At 37.4% G+C, this 21,055-nt stretch overlaps 1 protein-coding gene across 5 annotated transcripts in view; it reads right to left on the bottom strand.

Annotated features, from left to right (window-relative positions):
* FRY (FRY microtubule binding protein) overlaps positions 1-21,055 on the bottom strand; it is a 451,440-nt gene that overhangs the window by 168,699 nt on the left and 261,686 nt on the right. For all 5 annotated transcript variants that reach the window (XR_008671085.2, XM_055360541.2, XM_055360538.2 and 2 more), the window contains 4 exons: positions 12,865-13,004; positions 5,948-6,038; positions 5,643-5,722; positions 5,449-5,529 (listed from right to left, as the gene is read on the bottom strand). Coding sequence is in view for 4 of the 5 variants with exons in the window: in XM_055360541.2 (XP_055216516.1) it covers positions 5,449-5,529; positions 5,643-5,722; positions 5,948-6,038; positions 12,865-13,004 (392 nt within the window). In the remaining variant the exon portion in view is untranslated. The remainder of the gene's footprint in view (positions 1-5,448; positions 5,530-5,642; positions 5,723-5,947; positions 6,039-12,864; positions 13,005-21,055) is intronic.

Below are 21,055 nucleotides of genomic sequence, written 5' to 3'. Positions count from 1 at the left end.
GCCTGTAATCCCAGCACTTTGGGAGGCCGAAGTGGGTGGATTACCTGAGGTCAGGAGTTCGAGACCAGCCTGACCAACATGGTGAAACCCGGTCTCTACCAAAAACACAAAAATTAGCCGGGCGTGGTGGTGTGCATGAGGCTGAGGCTGGAAAATCGCTTGAACCTGGGAGGCAGAGCTTGCAGTTAGCCAAGATCACGCCACTGCACTCTAGCCTGGGTGACAGAGTAAGACTCTGTCTCACCGGAAAAAAAAAAAAAAAAAAGGCTGGGGGAGGTAATTGTGATTATAGAAATGAAAGGTGAACTAATAGAGTCCTGGAAGTTTGGAACAATTCTTGAGACCTTAAAGCAGAAATTTCAGGACAAATAAAGTAGGCAGTAAACATAGAGACATTGTTTAACCAAAGGCAGTACAGGGGCTGGTGGTTGGCAAGTGGGGCATGAGGGGATTCTCAAGTGCTGGCAATTTTCTAGTTCTTGGCTTAGGTGGGGAGGTAACATGGTGTACATTTTATAATACTTTGTTTAACTGCCTTACGGATTTTCCTCTATGTTTGCTACATGTATTTCTTAATAAAAAAGATTTTTAAAAGGCAATAGAGCAGAAAATATAAATAGCTTCAAGAAGATTTAGACAACTTATGAATGAGATATTCCCTAATGGGTTACTAGCATCGCTAAGAATATTTCAGGTTATTTTCCTAATCTTCGGTGGCATTTTGTGGACTTCTACAGAATACCCAATTTCAAGACAGCACCCCAAACTGGCCCCTTCTGACATTTAAATAATACTATTAGAATATGGTAGAAAATATTAGTTATGTTTACTTTATAAGTAAAATTTCATGGAGATTAACTGCAAAATGGTATATTAATTTTTCAGATTAGGAAATTAGCAAAAATTAAAACAGAAACTTTATTAAATTTACAAAAATCTATTTGGTATCAGTACATTCTCTGGTCCTACCGCAGACCTACTGTTAGGGCTGAATTGTGTGCCCCTCAAATTCATATGTTGAAGCCTGACCCTTCTGAGATCGAAATGTGACTGTATTTGGGCATACAGCTTATAAAAAGGTAATTAACTTAAAACAAAGTTATTATCATAAAATGGACACCATGTAACCTCTCCAGTTAAGTTATTAAGTTAAAATGAAGTTATATCTCTGTGTGTGTCTCTGTACTCGTCTCCCCTTCTTATAAGGACGCCAACATGACTGGGAGATGAGTACAGAGACACACACACAGAGAAGACCATATAAAGACACAGGGAGAAAATGGCCACATACAAGCCAAGGAGAGAGGCCTCAGAAGGAATCAACCCTGCTAACACCTTGAGCTTGGACTTCAACTCCAGAACTGTGGGAAATAAATTTCTGTTGTTTAAACCAATTAGTCTGCAGTACTTTGTTATGGCAGCTTGAGCAGAATAATACACCTACTGAATCCGTAATTCCGGGGATGAATAATAACTTGTGTTTAATAAGCTCTACAGGTGTTTCTGATGTGAAAAAGTTTGAGAAACACTGGTGTAGGCTCAGAATAACAATAACAAGAAATATCTGTAAGTGGTTTTACATTTTAAGTGATTATACCATTTCACATTTTGATCCTTAACAATCCAGTGAATTAGGCAGTGAATGCATTTCCAATTAACAAATAAACAGATTGGAAGACCACAGTGGCAAAGAAGAGACTCAAACCCAGAGCTTCCGATATAAATTCCAGGAATTTCCATTACACCACATCTGTCTTAGACAGTGGTAATGGTGACATGTAGTCTCTGCCCTCTCTAGAATAGTTTATAGTTTAATTAGGAAGATAAAACAAGGTAGCACTGACCATGAGCCATGTGAATCACAATAGTAATAATTTACCGGGGGCCTACTATGTGTTAGCACCTGCTGGACACTGTCCAGACCTTTCTGATCTTCAGGGAGGTCAGATGCACCAGGTTCCATCACTTTCTTGTATTTCACACTGACTATTTGGTGAATAGTCAATCACTATTCACTATTAAATAGTGGCTTCAGGGCATCAGAGCATGAAGGGGCTCTTCTCATCTGCATAATTAATTAGAGAGGATTTCAGAGGAGATTTGAGCTGGGGTAAAGGTGAGCAGAGGACATTCGGTAGAGATGGATAAAAGGTAGGAAGCAGAAATGACCATGACTATCAAGCAATGGAAGTGATACTTTAAATCAAGATTATAAAAATGCAATAACCCCAAACTGAATTTTAAAAAAATTGTATTTCTTTTCAAATTATTTCCAGATACCAAAATAACTATGGTTTTAATTTTTAAATGTATGAGTTTAGAGAGAAAAATATTATAGTTAGAGTTATATAGTTTTAAAGATGACACGATACTAAGGAAAGTTTGTTTTCCAGTTTGAATCCATGGCTAAAACAAGGAGAGAGAGAAAAAGGGAAGTTATTTGCATAATTCACTATTTCAATATTCTCATGAGTTAGTGGCTAAAAGTTTATTTATTTCTCATTTAAAAATAAATACGTCTATATTTTACTTTTTTTTTTTGAGATGGATTCTTGCTCTGTCACCCAGGCTGGAGTGTAGTGGCACGATCTCGGCTCACTACAACCTCCGCCTCCTGGGTTCAAGCGATTCTCCTGCCTCAGTCTCCTAAGTAGCTGGGACTACAGGTGCGTGCCACCACTCCCAGCTAATATTTTTTGTATTTTTAGTAGAGACGGGGTTTCAACATGTTAGCCAGGATGGTCTCAATCTCCTGGCCTTGTGATCCACCCACCCTGGCCTCCCAAAGTGCTGGAATTACAGGTGTGAGCCACCGCACCCACACTTTTATTTTTAAAAGTCCCAAATGATATAAACATGTTACTTAGCACAAAAGCAATCCAAAAATCTATTTGCATTTAAAATCTATTTTCTCTTAAAGCGACTTTAAGAAAAAAAAATTTCAATGACCTTTCCTTTAGTATTTCCTGTTTAGTATTTTATTTAGTAAATACTGTAACTCAATGATTACTTAGTCTTTGGTATACTATAAAATTCACATGAATATAAACTTCTGCTTTAAAATGTATAGTACATATTACAAAAATGAGTAAATGAACATATAAAGATAATATCGCATAAAGAGAAAGTAGTTTAAAAATCTATGATTCTTAAATGAAGTATTATTACTATTTAAATGAATCTACCAGATTTTGGCCAAAGTACTTAAATTTGTTTTAACTGACTTTCAAAAAGTCAATATTATGTGTGAATAACACTTATTATCAAAATTTTTTTCCCTAAATGACAAGAACTAAACAGCATCATCACTAGTAAGACTAAAAATAGTGATTCTGCTAAAACTCAAATTCCAAAGTAAGTACTAATAGCTAAAGTCATAATCAGGAAAATATTTAATAAGCATTATCATTGGGAATGAGATATACAATCTAAAATTAGAATTATTACATTACTCAACTTTTTTAAAAAAGATAATCACATTATACCAGATAAGCAAACATTCTTTCTCCCACCCTGGGAATGAAGGAAACGGTACTTTTCTAAGGTAACAATAAAGTAATGGTCCTAGTGTACTTATGAGAAAGAAGTAATGTCATAATTCATGGTATGATACTAGTTTAAGTTTATACCATCTATCCATCAAGTTTAACTACATATTGACTAGTTGAGAACACATCAAGGGCTATTGGAGTCTGTGTTTACTGCAAGAGCAGACTGGCCAAACGGTTCACTAGAGACTGGAAAGTACTGGAGCACTGTCCAAATGGAGGCATTTCTTACACCCTACTACCGCAGAATAGGGACAAATACTGACATCACGAAAATAAAAAAAGCCACCATTGGCAAGCAAACACTGACTTGGTGGACCATAAATCTAACCTAAAATGGAAATTCCTACAAGCTTAGAATATTGCTTAGTTATGACAGTGTTTCTCAACTTATTCACAACCAACTCAGAATCACAGAGCTAAGGAAGGTCATTTGACAGTAACCAATATTATTGTTATGCATAATTCACAAAAACTAAGGAAAACACAAGGTCATTTTTGGCATACTGAAGTTTCCAAATGACAGCTGAAAGTTTATGTTGAGATTTTCAGGGTTTGACAAATCAGCAAATATACATGTTAATACCTCATTTTTCCCAATCTTTTCTAGAAATGAGGTAGATACACATGATTTGCTGGATAACTACAGCTTGTCCATTTAAAATGCTAATGCTTTCATTACTCAATTGCAATGGAAATATCTCCAAAATGCATTACACTTTTTTTCTTAATGATTCATGAACCACAATTATTTTAATAGGCTATAAAACTACAATATAGCCTCATGCAAAATGGCCCAGATAACTCTATTGTTTAATTCTTATGTATGCTTTGGCCAGTTTCTTTCCTTTCTGTTGCCACCAGCGGTTGAGCTTTATTTCTCAATGGCATCAGTGTATCATCCTCTGGAAGTTCCCGTTCCTCCTTCGAACACTGATGTGTTATATATTTAAAAAAATATAGTCAGGATGAGTAGATAAACTGGATTAGATTAAATAAATTATGCCAAGGAGTTAAGGGGGTCTATTTCCTGCATTCTTGTCTATGTTTTGGCCAGGTAAGATTGCTAAGTGCTTTTTAAAATTTTTGTTTTTTTGATAAATTGTGTAATTTCCACGCTACTACGTTACGAAATTCAATCCCTTGAAGATAAAAATCTCTTTCTGAGGAAGGATTGCATTTCACAAGGATTGGAGCATCACTGTTGCTTTAAGCTGGCCTCCTGGCATGAATTCACATTATGTCTCTGGTTCATTTTGCCTAACTTAGGCATTCGGGATCTTGCCTGATTTGCCTCAGGGTTGGACAAAATGAAGCCGGGTAAGTAGGGTGTGACATCACTTTTGGAAGAGGTATATTGTTGCTAATAGTCTAACGCAATTTTGTTCTTGCCTGCTAAGTAGTGCTATGGGGCCAGATAAATTTAGCAATGAGAATTTCCCCCCTGACTTGTTTCCATGACAGAGTCTGGGACATTTTTAGCTCAGCTGAATTAAGTAAGGTCTATAGTAAAGGGGACATTCTAGAATGGAATTTTCCCACTGATAGATGATATATTGTAACCACCCACTTATGGGCTAGAGAAAACAGAACTTTCAAAAGTGATAAACTTCCTTGGAATATTTAGGCAGAGAGAAATGTCATCTGGTCATCCCATTTCTTTGATGCAACAGTATGAAACCCATGGACTCTAGGTAGGATCTGGCCCAAGTGCCAACTAAAAAAGATAATTGGTACCTGTCTTGGAAGAGCTTTCTATTCAGTTTCAGAGATGGGGCACACATGGCAAAGAGCCCTACCTAGTTCCTTGTAAGCTCAACCCCAACTTCCCTAAATTAGGGCTGGGAGGACAGTGAAAGCATGCACGTTCTCATGGTAGAGGGTTCTGGCATTCACTTACTTGGCTTGTGCCAACACTCCAATGACTTCTGCATACAGGTCTGCCACAATATGCATATTGCCAGTGTTGGGACCAAGGTACCTAAGTAGGGTATAATTAGACAAGTTAGGGATCCCTGGTCATCGGAAAAAAGCAAACCACTGATTTAGTTTTAAACACCAGCTTCAACATTCTAAGGCGAGAAATCATCTTACCCTTCTTTGTATTTAAAGTGCTTGAAAGCCAAGTTAATAACATCATGTATTAAACTGTCTATTACAGGATGAAGTGGAATCTGAAAAAAAAAGGTGGTTCTTAACTCAGAAGGGAATATTAAAGAACAAATCGGTACAGTACTTCCAATAACTATATATGACAATGAATAGCAATCAATAAACATAAGTCATATAACCCAGTATTTGGAATTCAGAAATAATTTTAAAAACTTAGACTTTTACAACCTAAGTAGTTTTTAGATCAATAAATATTATCTAAAAGTAACAATAAATTAATCACCTACCTGTTTCAAAACTTCTATTAATACTAAAGAAAAAATAAAATCAATGGCGAGGTCCCGTCTTTCCATTAAATAATCTCGCTGTTGTTCATCGCTGTAAAATTTAAAATATTTATATTAAAGCACACTGAAGGTATTCTCAGAGTAATACAATTCATAAAAAATCTAGGACTCCTCCCGAATAGACTGCAAAACCCATTTTTAAAATTATATAATTGCACTGGTAGATACATGCTAATGTTGGCCGGACGGAGTGGCTCACGCCTGTAATCCCAGCACTTTGGGAGGCCGAGGCGGGCAGATTACCTGAGGTCAGGAGTTTGAGAACAGCTTGGCCCAGATGGTGAAACCCCGTCCCTACTAAAAATACAAAAAATTAGCCAGGTGGCGTGGTAGCCCATGCCTGTAATCCCAGCTACTTGAGAGGCTGAAGCAGGAGAATCGTCTGAACCCGGGAAGCGGAGGTTGCAGTAAGCTGAGATCATGCCACTGCACTCCAGCCTGGGAGACAGAGCGAGACTCCATCTCAAAACTACAACAACAACAACAAAAACAACAACAAAACATGCTAATGCTCTTTCTATTCTCTGTGTGCTGCAGTGGACAAACATTGGATTTGAAGTCGGAATATTTGACTTCAAATTTAAAATTTTCAATGATGTTAACTTGAGTAGTTATTTGTGAGTCTATCACCTCACCTTGTGGTCTTTTCTAAGGTAGCTTTCAACTCTGCAATTCTACCATCTGTAAAATGTGATAACAACTTGAGACAGGCTACCATACCAGAGGTGGACATTGAAAGATCTCGTGAAAGGAGCTAAACAATGTAAGGAAACAAGAAGGAAATAATATGATCACCAATTTGAGCAGGACTGCAGGGGTGAAGAGGATCGGCATTACTACTTTTCTTTTCTTTCCCTGTCCCTTTTCTCTTACATTTTTTGCCACTTGAGACTTAGTGAAAGGAGGAATGAAGAAGTGAAGGGGTGGTGAGAGAGAAGAGTAAAAGGCAGAAGGAAGAAGAGGTAGGAGAAGCAAAGCAGTCATTTGTGCTCATTTAAAAGTTAGAAGCACGCTGTTGTGGTGACTATGGCCTTATAGTATAATTTGAAATCAGGTAGTGTGATGCCTCCAGATTTGTTCTTTTTGCTTAGTCTTGCTTTGGCTATGTGGGCTCTTTTTTGGTTCCATATGAATTTTAGAATTGCTTTTCCTAATTCTGTGAAGAATGATGGTGGTATTTTAATGGGGATTGCATTGAATTAGTAGATTGCTTTTGGCAGTGTGGTCATTTTCACAATATTGATTCTACCTATCCTTGAGCATGGGATATGTTTCCATTTGTTTGTGTTGTCTGTGATTTCTTTCAGCAGTGTTTTGTAGTTTTCCTTGTAGAGGTCTTTCGACTCCTTGGTTAGGTATATTCCTAAGTATTTTATTTTATTTTTTGCAGCTATTGTAAAAGGGGTTGAGTTATTGATTTGATTCTCCGCTTAGTCGTTGTTAGTGTATAGAAGAGCTACTGATTTGTGTACATTAATCTTGTATCTGGAAACTTTGCTGAATTCTTTTATCAGTCCTAGGAGCTTTCTGGAGGCGTCCTTAGGGTTTTCAAGGGAAATGATCATATTGTCAACAAACAGTGACAGTTTGACTTCTTCTTTACTTATATGGATGCCCTTTATTTCTTTCTCTTGTCTGATTGCTTTGGCTAGGCCTTCTAGTACTATGTTAAAGAAGAGTGCTGAGAGTAGGTATCCTTGTCTCGTTCCAGTTCTCAGAGGGAATGCTTTCAACTTTTCCCCATTCAGTATTATGTTGGCTGTGGGTTTGTCATAGATGGCTTTTATTACATTAAGTTATGTCCCTTGTATGCCGATTTTGCTGATAGTTTTAATCATAAAGAGATGCTGGATTTTGTCTAATGCTTTTTTTTTTCTTTTTTTTTTCTGAGGCAGAGTCTCACTCTGTCGCCCAGGCTGGAGTGCAGTGGTGCCATCTTGCTCACTGCAAGCTCCGCCTCCCGGGTTCACGCCATTATCCTGCCTCAGCCTCCCGAGTAGCTGGGACTATAGGCGCCCACCACCACGCCCAGCTAATTTTTTGTATTTTTAGTAGAGACAGGGTTTCACTGTGTTAGCCAGGATGGTCTCGATCTTCTGACCTTGTGATCCGCCCACCTTGGCCTCCCAAAGTGCTGGAATTACAGGTGTGAGCCACTGCGCCCGGCCTGTCTAATGCTTTTTCTGCATCTATTGGGATGATCATGTGATTTTTGTTTTTAATTCTGTTTATGTGGTGTTTATAGCTAACTGATCTTTGACAAAACATACAAAAACATAAAGTAGGGAGAGGGCACCCTTTTCAACAAATGGTGCTGGGATAATTGGCTAGCTACACGTAGGAGAATGAAACTAGATCTTCATCTCTCACCTTATACAAAAATCAACTCAAGATGGATTAAGGACTTAAACCTAAGACCTGAAACTATAAAAATTCTAGAAGATAACATTGGAAAAACCCTTCTAGACATTGACTTAGGCAAGGATTTCATGACCCAAAACCCAAAAGCAAATGCAATAAAAACAAAGATAAATAGCTGGGACCTAATGAAACTAAAGAGCTTTTGCACGGCAAAAGGAACAGTCAGCAGAGTAAACAGACAACCCACAGAGTGGGAGAAAATCTTCATAATCTATACATCTGCCAAAGGACTAATATCTAGAATCTAAAATGAATGCCAACAAATCAGTAAGAAAAAAACCACCCCACCAAAAAGTGGGCTAAGGTCATGAGTAGACAATTCTCAGAAGAAGACATACAAATGGCCAACAAACATATGAAAAAATATCTCAACATGACTAATGATCAGGGAAATGCAAATCAAAACCACAATGTGATACCAACTTACTCCCGCAAGAACGGCCATAAAAAAAAAAAAAAAACAAAAACCAAAAAAACCCGTAGATGTTGGCACGGATGCAGTGAACAGGGAACACTTCTGCAATGCTGGTGGGAATATAAACTAGTATAGCTGCTATGGAAAACAGTGTGGAGATTCCATAAAGAACTAAAAGTAGAATTACCATTTGATCCAGCAATCCCACTACTGGGTATCCACCCAGAGGAAAAGAAGTCATTAGTCGAAAAAGATACTTGCACATGCATGTTTATAGTGGCACAAATCATGATAGCAAAATCGTAAACCAACCTAAACGCCCATCAATCAATGAGTGGATAAAGAAACTGTGGTATATATATATGATCGAATACTATGCAGCCATAAAAAGGAATGAATTAACAGCATTTGCAGTGACCTGGATGAGATTGGAGACTATTATTCTAAGTTAAGTAACTCAGGAATGGAAAACCAAACATTCTATTGATATGTGGGAGCTAAGCTATGAGTATGCAAAGGCATCAGAATGATACAATGTGGGCTGAGCATGGTGGGTCACGCCTGTAATCCCAGCACTTTGGGAGGCCAAGGTGGGCGGATCATGAGGTCACGAGTTCAAGACCAGCTTGGCCAACATAGTGAAACCCCGTCTCTACTAAAAATACAAAAATTAGCCAGGCACAGTGGTGCATGCCTGTAGTCCCAGCTACTTGGGAGGCTGAGGCAGGAGAACCACTTGAACCTGGGAGGTGGATGTTGCAGCGAGCTGAGATCATGCCATTGCACTCCAGCCTTGGTGACAGAGTGAGACTCCGTCTCAAACAAACAAACAAAAAAGAATGATACAATGGACTTCGGGGACTTTGGGGGAAGAGTGGGAGTGGGGCGAGGGATAAAAGACTACAAATATGGTACAATGTGTACCGCTTGGGTGATGGGTGCACCAAAATCTCACAAATAACCACTAAAGAACCTACTCATGTAATCAAATACCACCTATACCCCAATAACGTATGGCAAAATAAATAAATGTTTAAAAAAGTTAGAAGCAGAATCAGCACTGTCAGAAGAACAGGAAGGCAGTCCCTCTACCCCATTTTCTGCTTGACTAACACACTGATTGAGGGCTCATTTGGAATTGAACAAAGACAGATGAAATTACTGCTGGGCTCCTTGGTACAAGAAGTGGCCTAGAGCACTGACTCTGGTGTGGAACAGTCTGGCATAAAATTATGCCTCTTCTATTTATCAGCAATTTCTCCATCCACAAAATGTGAATAATAGTACTTACATAATAGTTTGAGAAGATAAAACATGTAAAGTATTTAGCATAATTTCCCAAACACATAAATGCTCAATAGTATATATTAAATAAAACCAATGAGGAGGGATGACAGGATTTAGACTTGCCAGGAAGATCTTTTCAAAATAAATCAAGACTATTTTAAATCTGGAATGTTTTTCTCTTTAGTCAAAAGGCAATAAGAAGAAAATAATGTGATATTTAAGATATAAAGAAGACCTTCTGGAGTGCTCTGTAACTTTGAGCAAGTCAAATTAAGGCTGGTGGATGACAGAACGCGTTAAGAAGGAACTTGCATGTTTATCTTTCAAGAAGTAAATGTATCAACAGAGTAGGAACTCATTCTTTCAGGATCATTTATGAATAGTCCTGCCAGGAGAAAGAGCTGTGAACAAAACCATCTATCTAAAGTCCTTCAAGACCCACTGGAACTAGTAAGTGGCACTGCGAGCTGGGGGAAAGGAAAATCTACGCAGCTGCATTAAAAAGGAGGGCACTCAGAAATCAGGCTTTATATCCATTATATTATAGAATAAGGAGACAGGAAGTTGGAAAGACCAAAAGGATGGAGAACTCCCAGAGATGGCCAGCAGCAGTAGAGAGAGTATTTTTGTGCTGGATGCTAAGGGTCTTTACAAGTGGCCAGAGGAACCTGAGAAAGTAGCAGTTCTTGGCAGAAAAAAAAATGTAGACCTTTGATTCTATTTTATTTAATAAGCCAAATTATGTTTTCAAATCAAAGTAAGACACATACATTTCTAATAATGAATTCAACTTTATTGCTGGTTTGCAGTCTAACTGCCAGGAGCCAGAGGCATTTGACAAATTTATTTGGCAGTCCAAATGCTGATACTGTACTAATCTCAGAAATCACAACCAATGTGCATCCCTGACATCTATTTTCAGTAGTTTATGCTCCTCCTTAAAGTCCCCCCAACCTTTTTTTCCTAGTAGCAGAAACTCACATTTAGCTACATCATACCCTAGAGAGCTTCATTCATTTGGCTGTTTTCTAAGCACATTTTCTCTCTTATTTTAAAAATTCAAGCATTAACTAAAATGCTACTAAGTCAAATTTTACTGTCCCGATTCTTTATCTGATCTCAGCACTTACTCTGATCTCCTAAAAATAATCAGTAACACAATTTTAAAAACTATAATTTTTAATCCGTAAAGAAATCAATTCATGAAAAATCTAATTTCAGCAACTAAATTCTGACAAAACAGAGGAACAAAACTCAAACTCAATTCAACTCACTAAAAACTGTCCCACTCTCTGCCCCGGGAAGGTTTAATATCTGTTCATAAGACAACGTGTAATATGGAAAAAATAATAAAATGATCCTTTTAATTTCTTAATCACATGGTCTGAACCATTTTTCAGATAAACAATTTAAATTCTATTTTTAAAACCTGATAAATTAAAACAAATATTCAGGAGGAGAGGCTGCTAATGGGTACAGGACTTGGGGGTGATAAAAATGTTCTGAAATTAGAGTGGTAATGGTTGTACAACCCTGTAAATATACTAAAAACATTGAATTATATACTTTAAAAGGGTGAATTTTATGGCATCTGAGTTATATCTAAAAATTCTAAAAATTTCCTTCTTCACTAAAAAAAATTCAATATGAAAAAGTTATTAATTGCTCTCCCAAACAAAATTATATGATTAAATCTTGCATAAATTCAAGCACATTATAAAAGCAGATTACAAATTTGGTTGAAGTGTAACATGGTAATGTTACAATTCTTCGATTTCAAAAGAAGTCTTTTGAAACAGTATTAGGACTTTCAAGAAAAATGAGAGAAATAAATCATTCACAAAAAGTAGTTAATGTCTGATTTTCTGATTGATTAATTTCAGTTTACAGACTTTAAAAGTATTTTTTTAATTGGAATAATCCATTCATGTGGAGAAATCTAACTACTTTTTAAAATAATCTTTTTTTTTTTTAAAAGGTAAGTGTATTACTCTTTCTTATATTCACTGCCTTGCTATAGGTTGACTAAACATATGAAATTATATGTGCTTACCTAAAATTTGGGGAGGACACACATTAATGAGAATCTTAAGTTTTACAGATGCTGATATGCTCCTGGAGCAGCAAGTTCCATTTTTCAAACCCACAGGAAGAAGGGAACAGAGAATAAATAAACAAAATACTCAGCTGGAAGGAGGAGTTGGAGATGGTGTCACCTAACTTCCTTGTTTTGCTCACAAGGAGGCTGAGGTACAGAGAGGCGGGGAGCTGCCCAAAGTCACATGGCTAAATAGTGGCAGCGCCAGGACTACCACTAACGTCCAGTCCAGCGTCCTTCCCACTACAGTACACTGAGCACTCAAGGTTACTGGAACGAGGACTAAAATATCTTGGCATGTCACGCAAGGCCTGCAGTCAGCATTCTGCTTTGGGTGCAGACTCAGTGGGAGAGGGCAGAGGAAAGAAGCTGGCAAGAAAGTGACCTGTGGTCCTTCACACCTGTCTCCACCAAAGTTGAAATAAAGCTGTGTATGAATTTTCAACCCGTGACGGCTGGCAGTGACTCGGTGCTCCATATGGGTTACCTGCTACAGACTCAGGGCCCCTGCAGCACCTGCTAGGCATCCTTGTGAAGAGTCAGGAAGACCCAATTGCCTTGTAACTCTAATTTTGATTTATGTTTCCTGAAAACAAAACAAAATAAAACCATGATCCTTACACAAAAGAAATGTACCTTTTTGATTTATTGCTTGTTCTTGGTCTGTATTCATGTGATTCATCCTCAATGCCATTTTGCCTTTTATACCAGTCAAATAATGTACGTAGAATGGAAGGCAGGCAGTACTCAGAAAGGGAGCTCATTGAGCTGATGACCTATGGAGGAAAATGCAGGTGATTAGAACACTGGTAGCACTGCCAATTACTGAGAAACTTTTTATTTCACAAGTAACCCCAAGCACTACTCACTAAAATATTTTCTTCCGTATCACAGTCCTTTCTTTCATAATCTTTATTAGTACATTCCCAAGAGCCTGTCTTTTAATGGTGACAAATGTTCCCCATATAAGAATAATTTTGTGGCTCAAGAAAGTTAATTACTTTGACTCCCTTTCATTCTAGAAATCAGATGTTAATTGCATACAGGTTATTCATGGAACTGCAAAGATATTATGTTCCCATGTTCATCTGCCTAAAGTAGATGAATGCTTCTTCTGTCCTAAAAATGTTTGTTGTATAAATATATGAACACAATTACATTAATAATTTACGTGATATAAACAAATCTGCCCCCATCACCAAATAACCTAAGTGGTAATAATAATGTATGGTTTTGGACAATAATTATTCATTCCTTAATTTGAAGTATGCCCCAAATTAGACTCAAAATATAAACGGGCAGCAATAACTTACCCCCATTACATTAAAGGCAAACTTCTCCCTTTTTCTTTAAAGAACAAATGTGCCTTTGGTAGAATTGTTATTCTAATTTCCTTATCTGGAAAGAGTCCTGATTTTTTAACTGATTACTATAAAAAAAACACTTCAATCCATATCTCATTACTCTATGCAAAAGTTTCCACAAAATGCCTCATAAATTTAAGTATAAAACCTAAAAATATAAAACTCCAAGAAAACATAGGATAAAACCTTTGTGACTTTGTATTACGCAAGGATTTCTTAGGTACGGCCCCATAAGCAAAGTCCATGATAAAATTTCATATAATGAAACTCTTCAAAACCAAAAACTTCTGCTTTTAGAAGAATTCAGTTAAGAACGTGATAAGGGACAAACCACAGAGTGGGAGAAAATATTTGCGAAACACACGTCTGACTAAGGCCTTGTCTCCAGAATATGTAAAACTACAATGATATAGGTTTTAACTAGCTAATCAACAAACTGTATAAGCAAATTATAACACCCAGAGTTGGTGAGCAGTGATAAAGTGGATATATTCATATACTGCTGATAGAAAAAAACAGGCATAACATCTCTGGAAGGTAATCTGGAAATACATATCAAGAACCTAATAAAAATCATTCTCAAGAAGGCCACTCTTAGAATTTATCTCAAGTCCATAATTAAAGATAAGTAAGAAGGTGCAGGACAGCATTATTTATTATAGCAAAAGGATGGAAACAACATAAATGTCCAACTACATGTAAATGCTTAATAAGATGTGGAATTTGGTGTGTACTATTTATGAAACCATTAAAATCATATTTTAATACAAATATAAAAATATGACATGAAAATGTTCATGATATGGTAAATGAAAAAAATGAAGAATCATTTAATTGGTATGATTCCAATTTGGTAGAGATACTATGTAAGTATACATATGCAGAAAACAGGACCAGAAGGAAACATACTAACATATAGAGTGCATGTGAAAACCAGGGGTTCTTAGGTCAGATCACTAGAGGGAGAAGGAGGCTGGGAATTTAAGAGAAATGAAGATGAGAGTTTACCTGGGACTATTTTAGAAAGGGTAGAAATTTGAGATGAGACCCAAGAAAAAAAAAAGCAAAGACTCAAGGTAGAAAAAGCCTTTAGTAATGAAGGTATAAAGTAACTGTTGATGATTATCACAATTGATGTGACGAAGGTTTTGAGCGAAATGAAAGAAGAAATATCTGACTGGTATGAAGACTTTATTTTGCCAGAGTGAAGGAACATAATGCTGAAAATTTTTCTTCTCTAGAAAATGAGAAGACTCTAAAGATTTTTGAATAGGGACATAAGCCCATACAAATTGTGTATGGGGAGGCTGAATCCCCCAAACAGTGGGGTGATGTGGAGGCAAATTCACACACATGCTTGAATTGTATGAGGTGATGGCAGTGATTCCAGGCATTCTGTGATCTCGGCCTGAGAAGCAGAGATGGCAGAAGAAATGGAAATCCTTAGTTAACTCACAGTATTTCTGCAGTTAAGCAGGCCAGGCTTCACTTCCTTTTATAAAGCAGGAAATGAGAGCAAAGGGAGCTAAAGTGCTTTGTGTCAATAGGATTTTCCACTGTCACCTTTAAAAGAAACCTTAAGATTGAACAAAATATTTATTGCTTTCTTTCTCACATTCTACCTCTTCATAGCCTACTTCATGCTGTCTCTCCTATAATGATGGTTATATGTACACATACAAAATTGTACATTATCTTTAGTTATGAGTTAATATAAGGTAAAAATAAATAGGCTATTGCATTCAGCCTGCCCTGTTAACCTAGTCAGCATAAACTTTTTAAAACTGAAGAGCAATCTAATTATTTAAAGAGTCACCCTTCCCCTGACTCTAGTGAAATCCACAGCCAAGACATATTTTTCCTGCTGTGGTCATGAATGTAACAGCAGTAACTTTTCAGAAGAAAGCTAATCATGATGTGGCAAGGTAGTAATTCACTAATTCTTTCTAAAGTTATCCCAACATGAGAAAGGATATTTACTTTCCTAAGTCACCAACATCTAAAATGTTTTGAATTGAGAAATGAAGGACATTCCTCCCATAGAAGAAAAAGGGATCAGAATTCAGAGTTTCTGACTATAGGATCACTATCTTAATTATTACACAGGTAATGAAATTTCAAAGCATTACAGTTACATTTCAATAATTTAAAAATACTTGTGTAAATCTGCCGAATCTAAGGAGACATGATGACTAAACGTTCATGTGGTATGCTGAATGGTATCTTGGAACAGAAAAAAGATATCAGAGAAAAAGAAAGGAAATACAAATAAAGCACAGTACAGAGTTTAGTTAACAATAATGTGCATGGAAACTGCATCCCTTCCCCAACAGCTTGCCCTACACATCTCTTCATCTATATCCTTTGCAATCTCCTTTATAGCAAACCACTAAAAAAGCCCAAAGCATAAAACAATAATGTACCTATGCTGGTTTCTTAGTTGTGACAAAAGTATCATGGCAGTGTAAGATGCTATAGCAGTAGGGGAAACTGGCAACTGCCTGAATTGTCTTTGCAACTTTTCTGCAAATCCAAAACTATTTCAAAATAAAAAGTTTATTCAAAAAATACTTGTGTGGGATATTTATAAGTTCCAATATTCACTACAGACCCATAAAAGAGATGGAAACTTACGTTTGACTCCTAAACATCTCTGCGCAATGCATGCAATGTTCCGCTACTTCACGTATGTGGAACCCCCATTCTCCATAGAGAACTTCCACAGTGTTCATCAGACTTCATCTATAATAATTTCTTAAAATATTTTTTTTCTCCCCCATTAAAAAGTCACCCTGAATCCATTCTTGGTGTTAGATCTACTGGGCATACTTTCCATGGCAAAACACTGAAACCATCTTAGAAGGGATGAAAGGTCAGCATGGGGTGGATGTGTGTGTTTTTCCATCTTTCTGTTACTGCCCTTCTGAGCCCAGGCGTTCAGGAAGGAAGGGTGGAATTTGCAAAGACCTGGCCCTCAAAGCTCAGGAAGGGAGGAAGGTCTAGCTGGCTTCTTGGTTACTCAACTCCTTCATTTACGGGAAGCAGAGCCAATGGTAAGATGAATTCTAGCTCTGTGCTCCTGATGAAAGAGGGCAGGCCCATTTACAAAGATGTTCTTGTTGCATTTAAATGATCATATTCTTCCACCACAGATGAGCTAGTGAGCTAGGTACTGGGCAGCATGAAGAGATGAAGTGCACAGAATCACAGAACTATTTCATACTTGTGTTTTCTTTTTTGGGGGGATACAGAAGAAAACTAAATGTACTTTGTAAATGTTTTAATGTTTACTTTGGCAGTTTATGTATAAATAGGCCAAAAGAGACTGTTATGCTGCAGCTAAGACATTGATTTTTCATAAGCATTTTATTATACTTATTAAACACAAAGAAGGAAACTTTACATATAAGTGTTTGAATAATTACTCAGTGGAGTCATTCCATATTTTATAGTAATAAGATTGGCTTCTCATAAATGGAACACTTAATGAATAACTTTAAAGTAACTGCACTGATGGTTTAATTTCTCAAACAAATTCAAGTGGTCAAGCAACTCTGAGGGCCACGATACTCACTGTGTAATATCATAAAATGCTGATATCTTAATTTCAAATGCAATTTATTTATACTTGATCACATATCATACTATTGCTAGATTATAGTGTTTGATGAGTAATGACAAAGATTTAAGAATAGTTTCATAGAAAAACAATATCATAAAAATCTATACATTAAATATTTTTTTTTCATTCAAGTTAGGAAAAGATTATTTGATTTTAACATCTTAGTTCATTTCATAGAGCAGTGTTCCACTAGAGAATAATTTAAGCAATGCTGACTAACACTAATGTAAATCCAATGCCAGTTAAATTGTTTTCACTCTTAATTGCTTACATTCTTCATCTGCTTCCTTTTCTGGAAAATTACTACTACCAAGATGGTAGAAAGTGATTTTAGCTCAGTTATAGAGGTGTGAATATGTTTAACCATGTGTTTCCTGTTTACAGATAGTATTTTAACATATTAAGAAATAAAGTAAACAGTACATAAGTACACAAGTACACAAAAGTATATAAGACATAACATCTGGAAGAAAACCTTAACTGAAGTTACTTAGAATGTTTGGGCAAATGATCTGCAATTCACGGATATGACACTAGTTAAGAATATAAGTCACATTCAATTGCAAATAGTTACAACTTAATGTTCTCAGAACCCAACATGTGAGACTGACCACTCACGTGCCATGTTTTCATAGTTTCTCTAGTGTATGGGACGATCAAATGGTCTTGGGTTCAAGTTACAACTCTGCCTCTTATAGCTGTATAAGCTTGGCATGCCACCATTTCTCTGATGCTTTGTGTTCTCAGCTGTAAAATGGGACTAAATACTTACCTCATTGGGATTTTAAGAGGACAAATGAGATGCTATAAAATGTGGGGCACATAATAAACCTTCCAAAATGTGTTTCCTTCTTTCATTTCCAAATATAGAAAGAGGAGCATTAAAAAAAAAAAAGACAAAAAATGACTGTGATGAGATCACAGGCTAAGTTAATAACAGAATAAGTAACAGAATTTGCTGTCAGGATTTTATTCACCAGAGCTGAAGAAATGTCACTTTCTAAGTATATTGTGGGAACCTGAAAAGCCCCACCTATCCCGTGTCCAAGCAAACTCCCAGGGTCCTTCATTAGAACCCTTGCAACTTAGTTTGTGTTCCCATTCTTTTCTGACTCCAGCAGATGTAAATACAAAGCCTTTTGCTTGGCGCCTTGCAAATGCTTGCATTAGAGGTCACTGAGCAATGTCTGTCCTGCATTAGACCCTTGAGAGAAAGGTAGCAAACATCTGGCTCCCTGAGTTTGCTGCAGGCAACAGCTCACTTCAAAGCCAATGAGAAAGGACACTGAGGATAGTAACTCATGACTATTCTGGAATCAGAATCAATCAATTGAATAAAACCAATTATTAACTCAGGATCCTCAACCACTCTGAGAAAAGTGTTGAGTCCAAATATAAGTGGGTTGTGACAAATGGACACAACCCTCTGCAAGAAGGCACAGTGTGAAGCTCCTGTACTTCATTTGGTATAAGAGCGTTCTGTAAAACACATGTAGCCCTCATATGATCCTGCTCTCCCCTTTCTCATCTAATTCTCAATTATCTGTCCTTCTTCCTGACAGATTCTCAATCACCCATGCAATGCTGATGCTTCCTCTTCTTGCTTCACTGCCAACTCTCTTCTTCTCTTTCTCCTTCTTCTTTTTTTGAGATGGAGTCTCACTCTGTTGCCCAGACTGGAGTGCAGCGGCACAATCTCGGCTCACCACAACCTCTGCCTCCCAGGTTCAAGTGATTCTCCTGCCTCAGCCTCCCGAGTAGGTGGGACTACAGGCACACACCACCACGCCCAGCTAATTTTTTTTTTTTTTGGTATTTTTAGTAGAGATGGGGTTTCACCATGTTGGTCAGGCTGGTCTCAAACTTCTGACCTCAAATGAGCCACCTGCCTCAGCCTCCTAAAGTGCTGGGATTATAGGAGTGAACCACTGCATCTGCCCCCAACTCTCTTCTTGATCCCTGAAATCTGATTTCTGTCCTTGCCACATTATTGGCACCTTTATTTGAAAAATCAGCAGGGACAATTCAATGGCCAACCAATGGCCTTTTTTGCAATAATTTCCCTTGAAGTCTCCTGAGCAAATGACAGTATTCACCAGGTTCTCCTGGAAAGGATTTCTTACCCAGAATCCTATGATGTTGCCCTGTCTTAATTAGCTTCCTGTACTTTCTCTTATCTTCTATGCTGTTCCTCATGAAATGCCAAAGCATAGTAGGACAATTCATCTGTGACAATAAGGATCTGAATTCTGATTGCTCTGACACATGCTCCTTTGCAGAGTAATCAGACTTTATTATGCAAAGAGAAAATAACTTCCACTTACTGTATGAGACTGTTTTAAAAGTTGAAATAATACTTCAAACAGAAAAACACTGTACAGCATACAATTTTTGGTATTATTTAACACATTGTATGTTTATATCATCATTAAATACTACATAAGCAAAGGTCTAAAAGCCAAGGGCAGAGCAAATCAACAAGCAAGCATTTGCATGTAGCTGGAAGGTATGTGAAAGAATATTCGTTTCTGACTTCATTCATCAGCTAGAATTTTCATTTCTGAGAGTAACTGTATCTAGTGGCTGTCATTAATACAGTCTCCAACAGGTAAGGGTCACAAACTCCCTCAGGTAAGAGTTATTTTGGAGTGTTGCTTTTTCACTTTTAAAAATGGGCTAATTTGATCATCACCCACCCAGGTCCACCCTCATCACGGTTGGATGAGTAGTTCTTTGTTGTTGGCTATTGTTTCTTTGGAGAATCTGAAATAAAATGCTGTGGACTTTTATTGTAAAAAGATGTCTGTACAACGAAGAAAACCACTTGAAGGTAAAATGGTGAGCTCACATGCCTTTCATTCATAGATGCTCTCCACAGATGCCAGATAAGGAACTTATCACTGGTACCATGATTATGTTCTAGCATGCTGCTTTGTTATTTAGGTGCTACCAATCATAATCAGCCACTATAACTTAGCTTGTGAAAGCAAGCTTCAAAGTATTTAACATTAGTCCATCGACTATGAAAATGCACTCTACACATCCATGAATAGCCATTGCAGCAAAAGCCTTCCTCAAAGCCACTTCCAGTGAGCTCCTAGCTGCTAACCTCCAGTTCTTCCTGGTCTGCATCTTCCGTGATGTCCCTGCATCAGCTGCTGTGATGGGCCATCCCTGCCCTAGAGAGCGCTATCTCTAGACTTCTCCCACTTTCCAAACTACCCTTTTTCTAGCCATTCTTTTGTAGATCCCACCTCCTGATACTAAACTCTTTATGACATTCTTTACTCATGTGCTCTAGTCTCTATCAGTGTTTGTTGAGTGACCACATAATAAACTGAACCCGTTATTTTTCTTGAGATATTTCACCTTCCCTGAAAACTCAGTATGCATAACGGATTTACAGACTTCTCTTGTCTTCTGCCCCCAAGTATAGTTTCCTCTGCTTGAAGAGCTCATAGCCCATAGAAAATAATCTAGACCCCTCAGCACGGCTCCTACTACCCACTGCAATGGGCTCAGTCCACCTTTCCACCCTCATCCCCAGCACTCTGCTCTTTTCACCTTCAACTTCTCCTTTGTCTGTGAGACCCCTGCTGCCTGGCATACCCTGGCCCAATTTGTTCATCTGGATAAAAGGCTTATTTTAAATGTCACTGCTCCTTGGTTGCTTCTTGTAGCACACACTTGTGTACCTTCCTAGCATCATTAACTGCTCCTTTATCTGAGTTCCTAGAGCACTTGATACAACCTCTATTATAGCGCTTACATTGCCACTTTATTTGTGTAGATAACTGTCTTCCTTCTGGGATTGAGAATTCCTGGAGGACAGGGCTCTGTC

This window comes from Gorilla gorilla, chromosome 14 (assembly GCF_029281585.2).
Source record: "Gorilla gorilla gorilla isolate KB3781 chromosome 14, NHGRI_mGorGor1-v2.1_pri, whole genome shotgun sequence".
Taxonomy (NCBI): Eukaryota; Metazoa; Chordata; class Mammalia; order Primates; family Hominidae; genus Gorilla; species Gorilla gorilla.
This window is presented reverse-complemented; position numbering and strand designations above follow the sequence as displayed.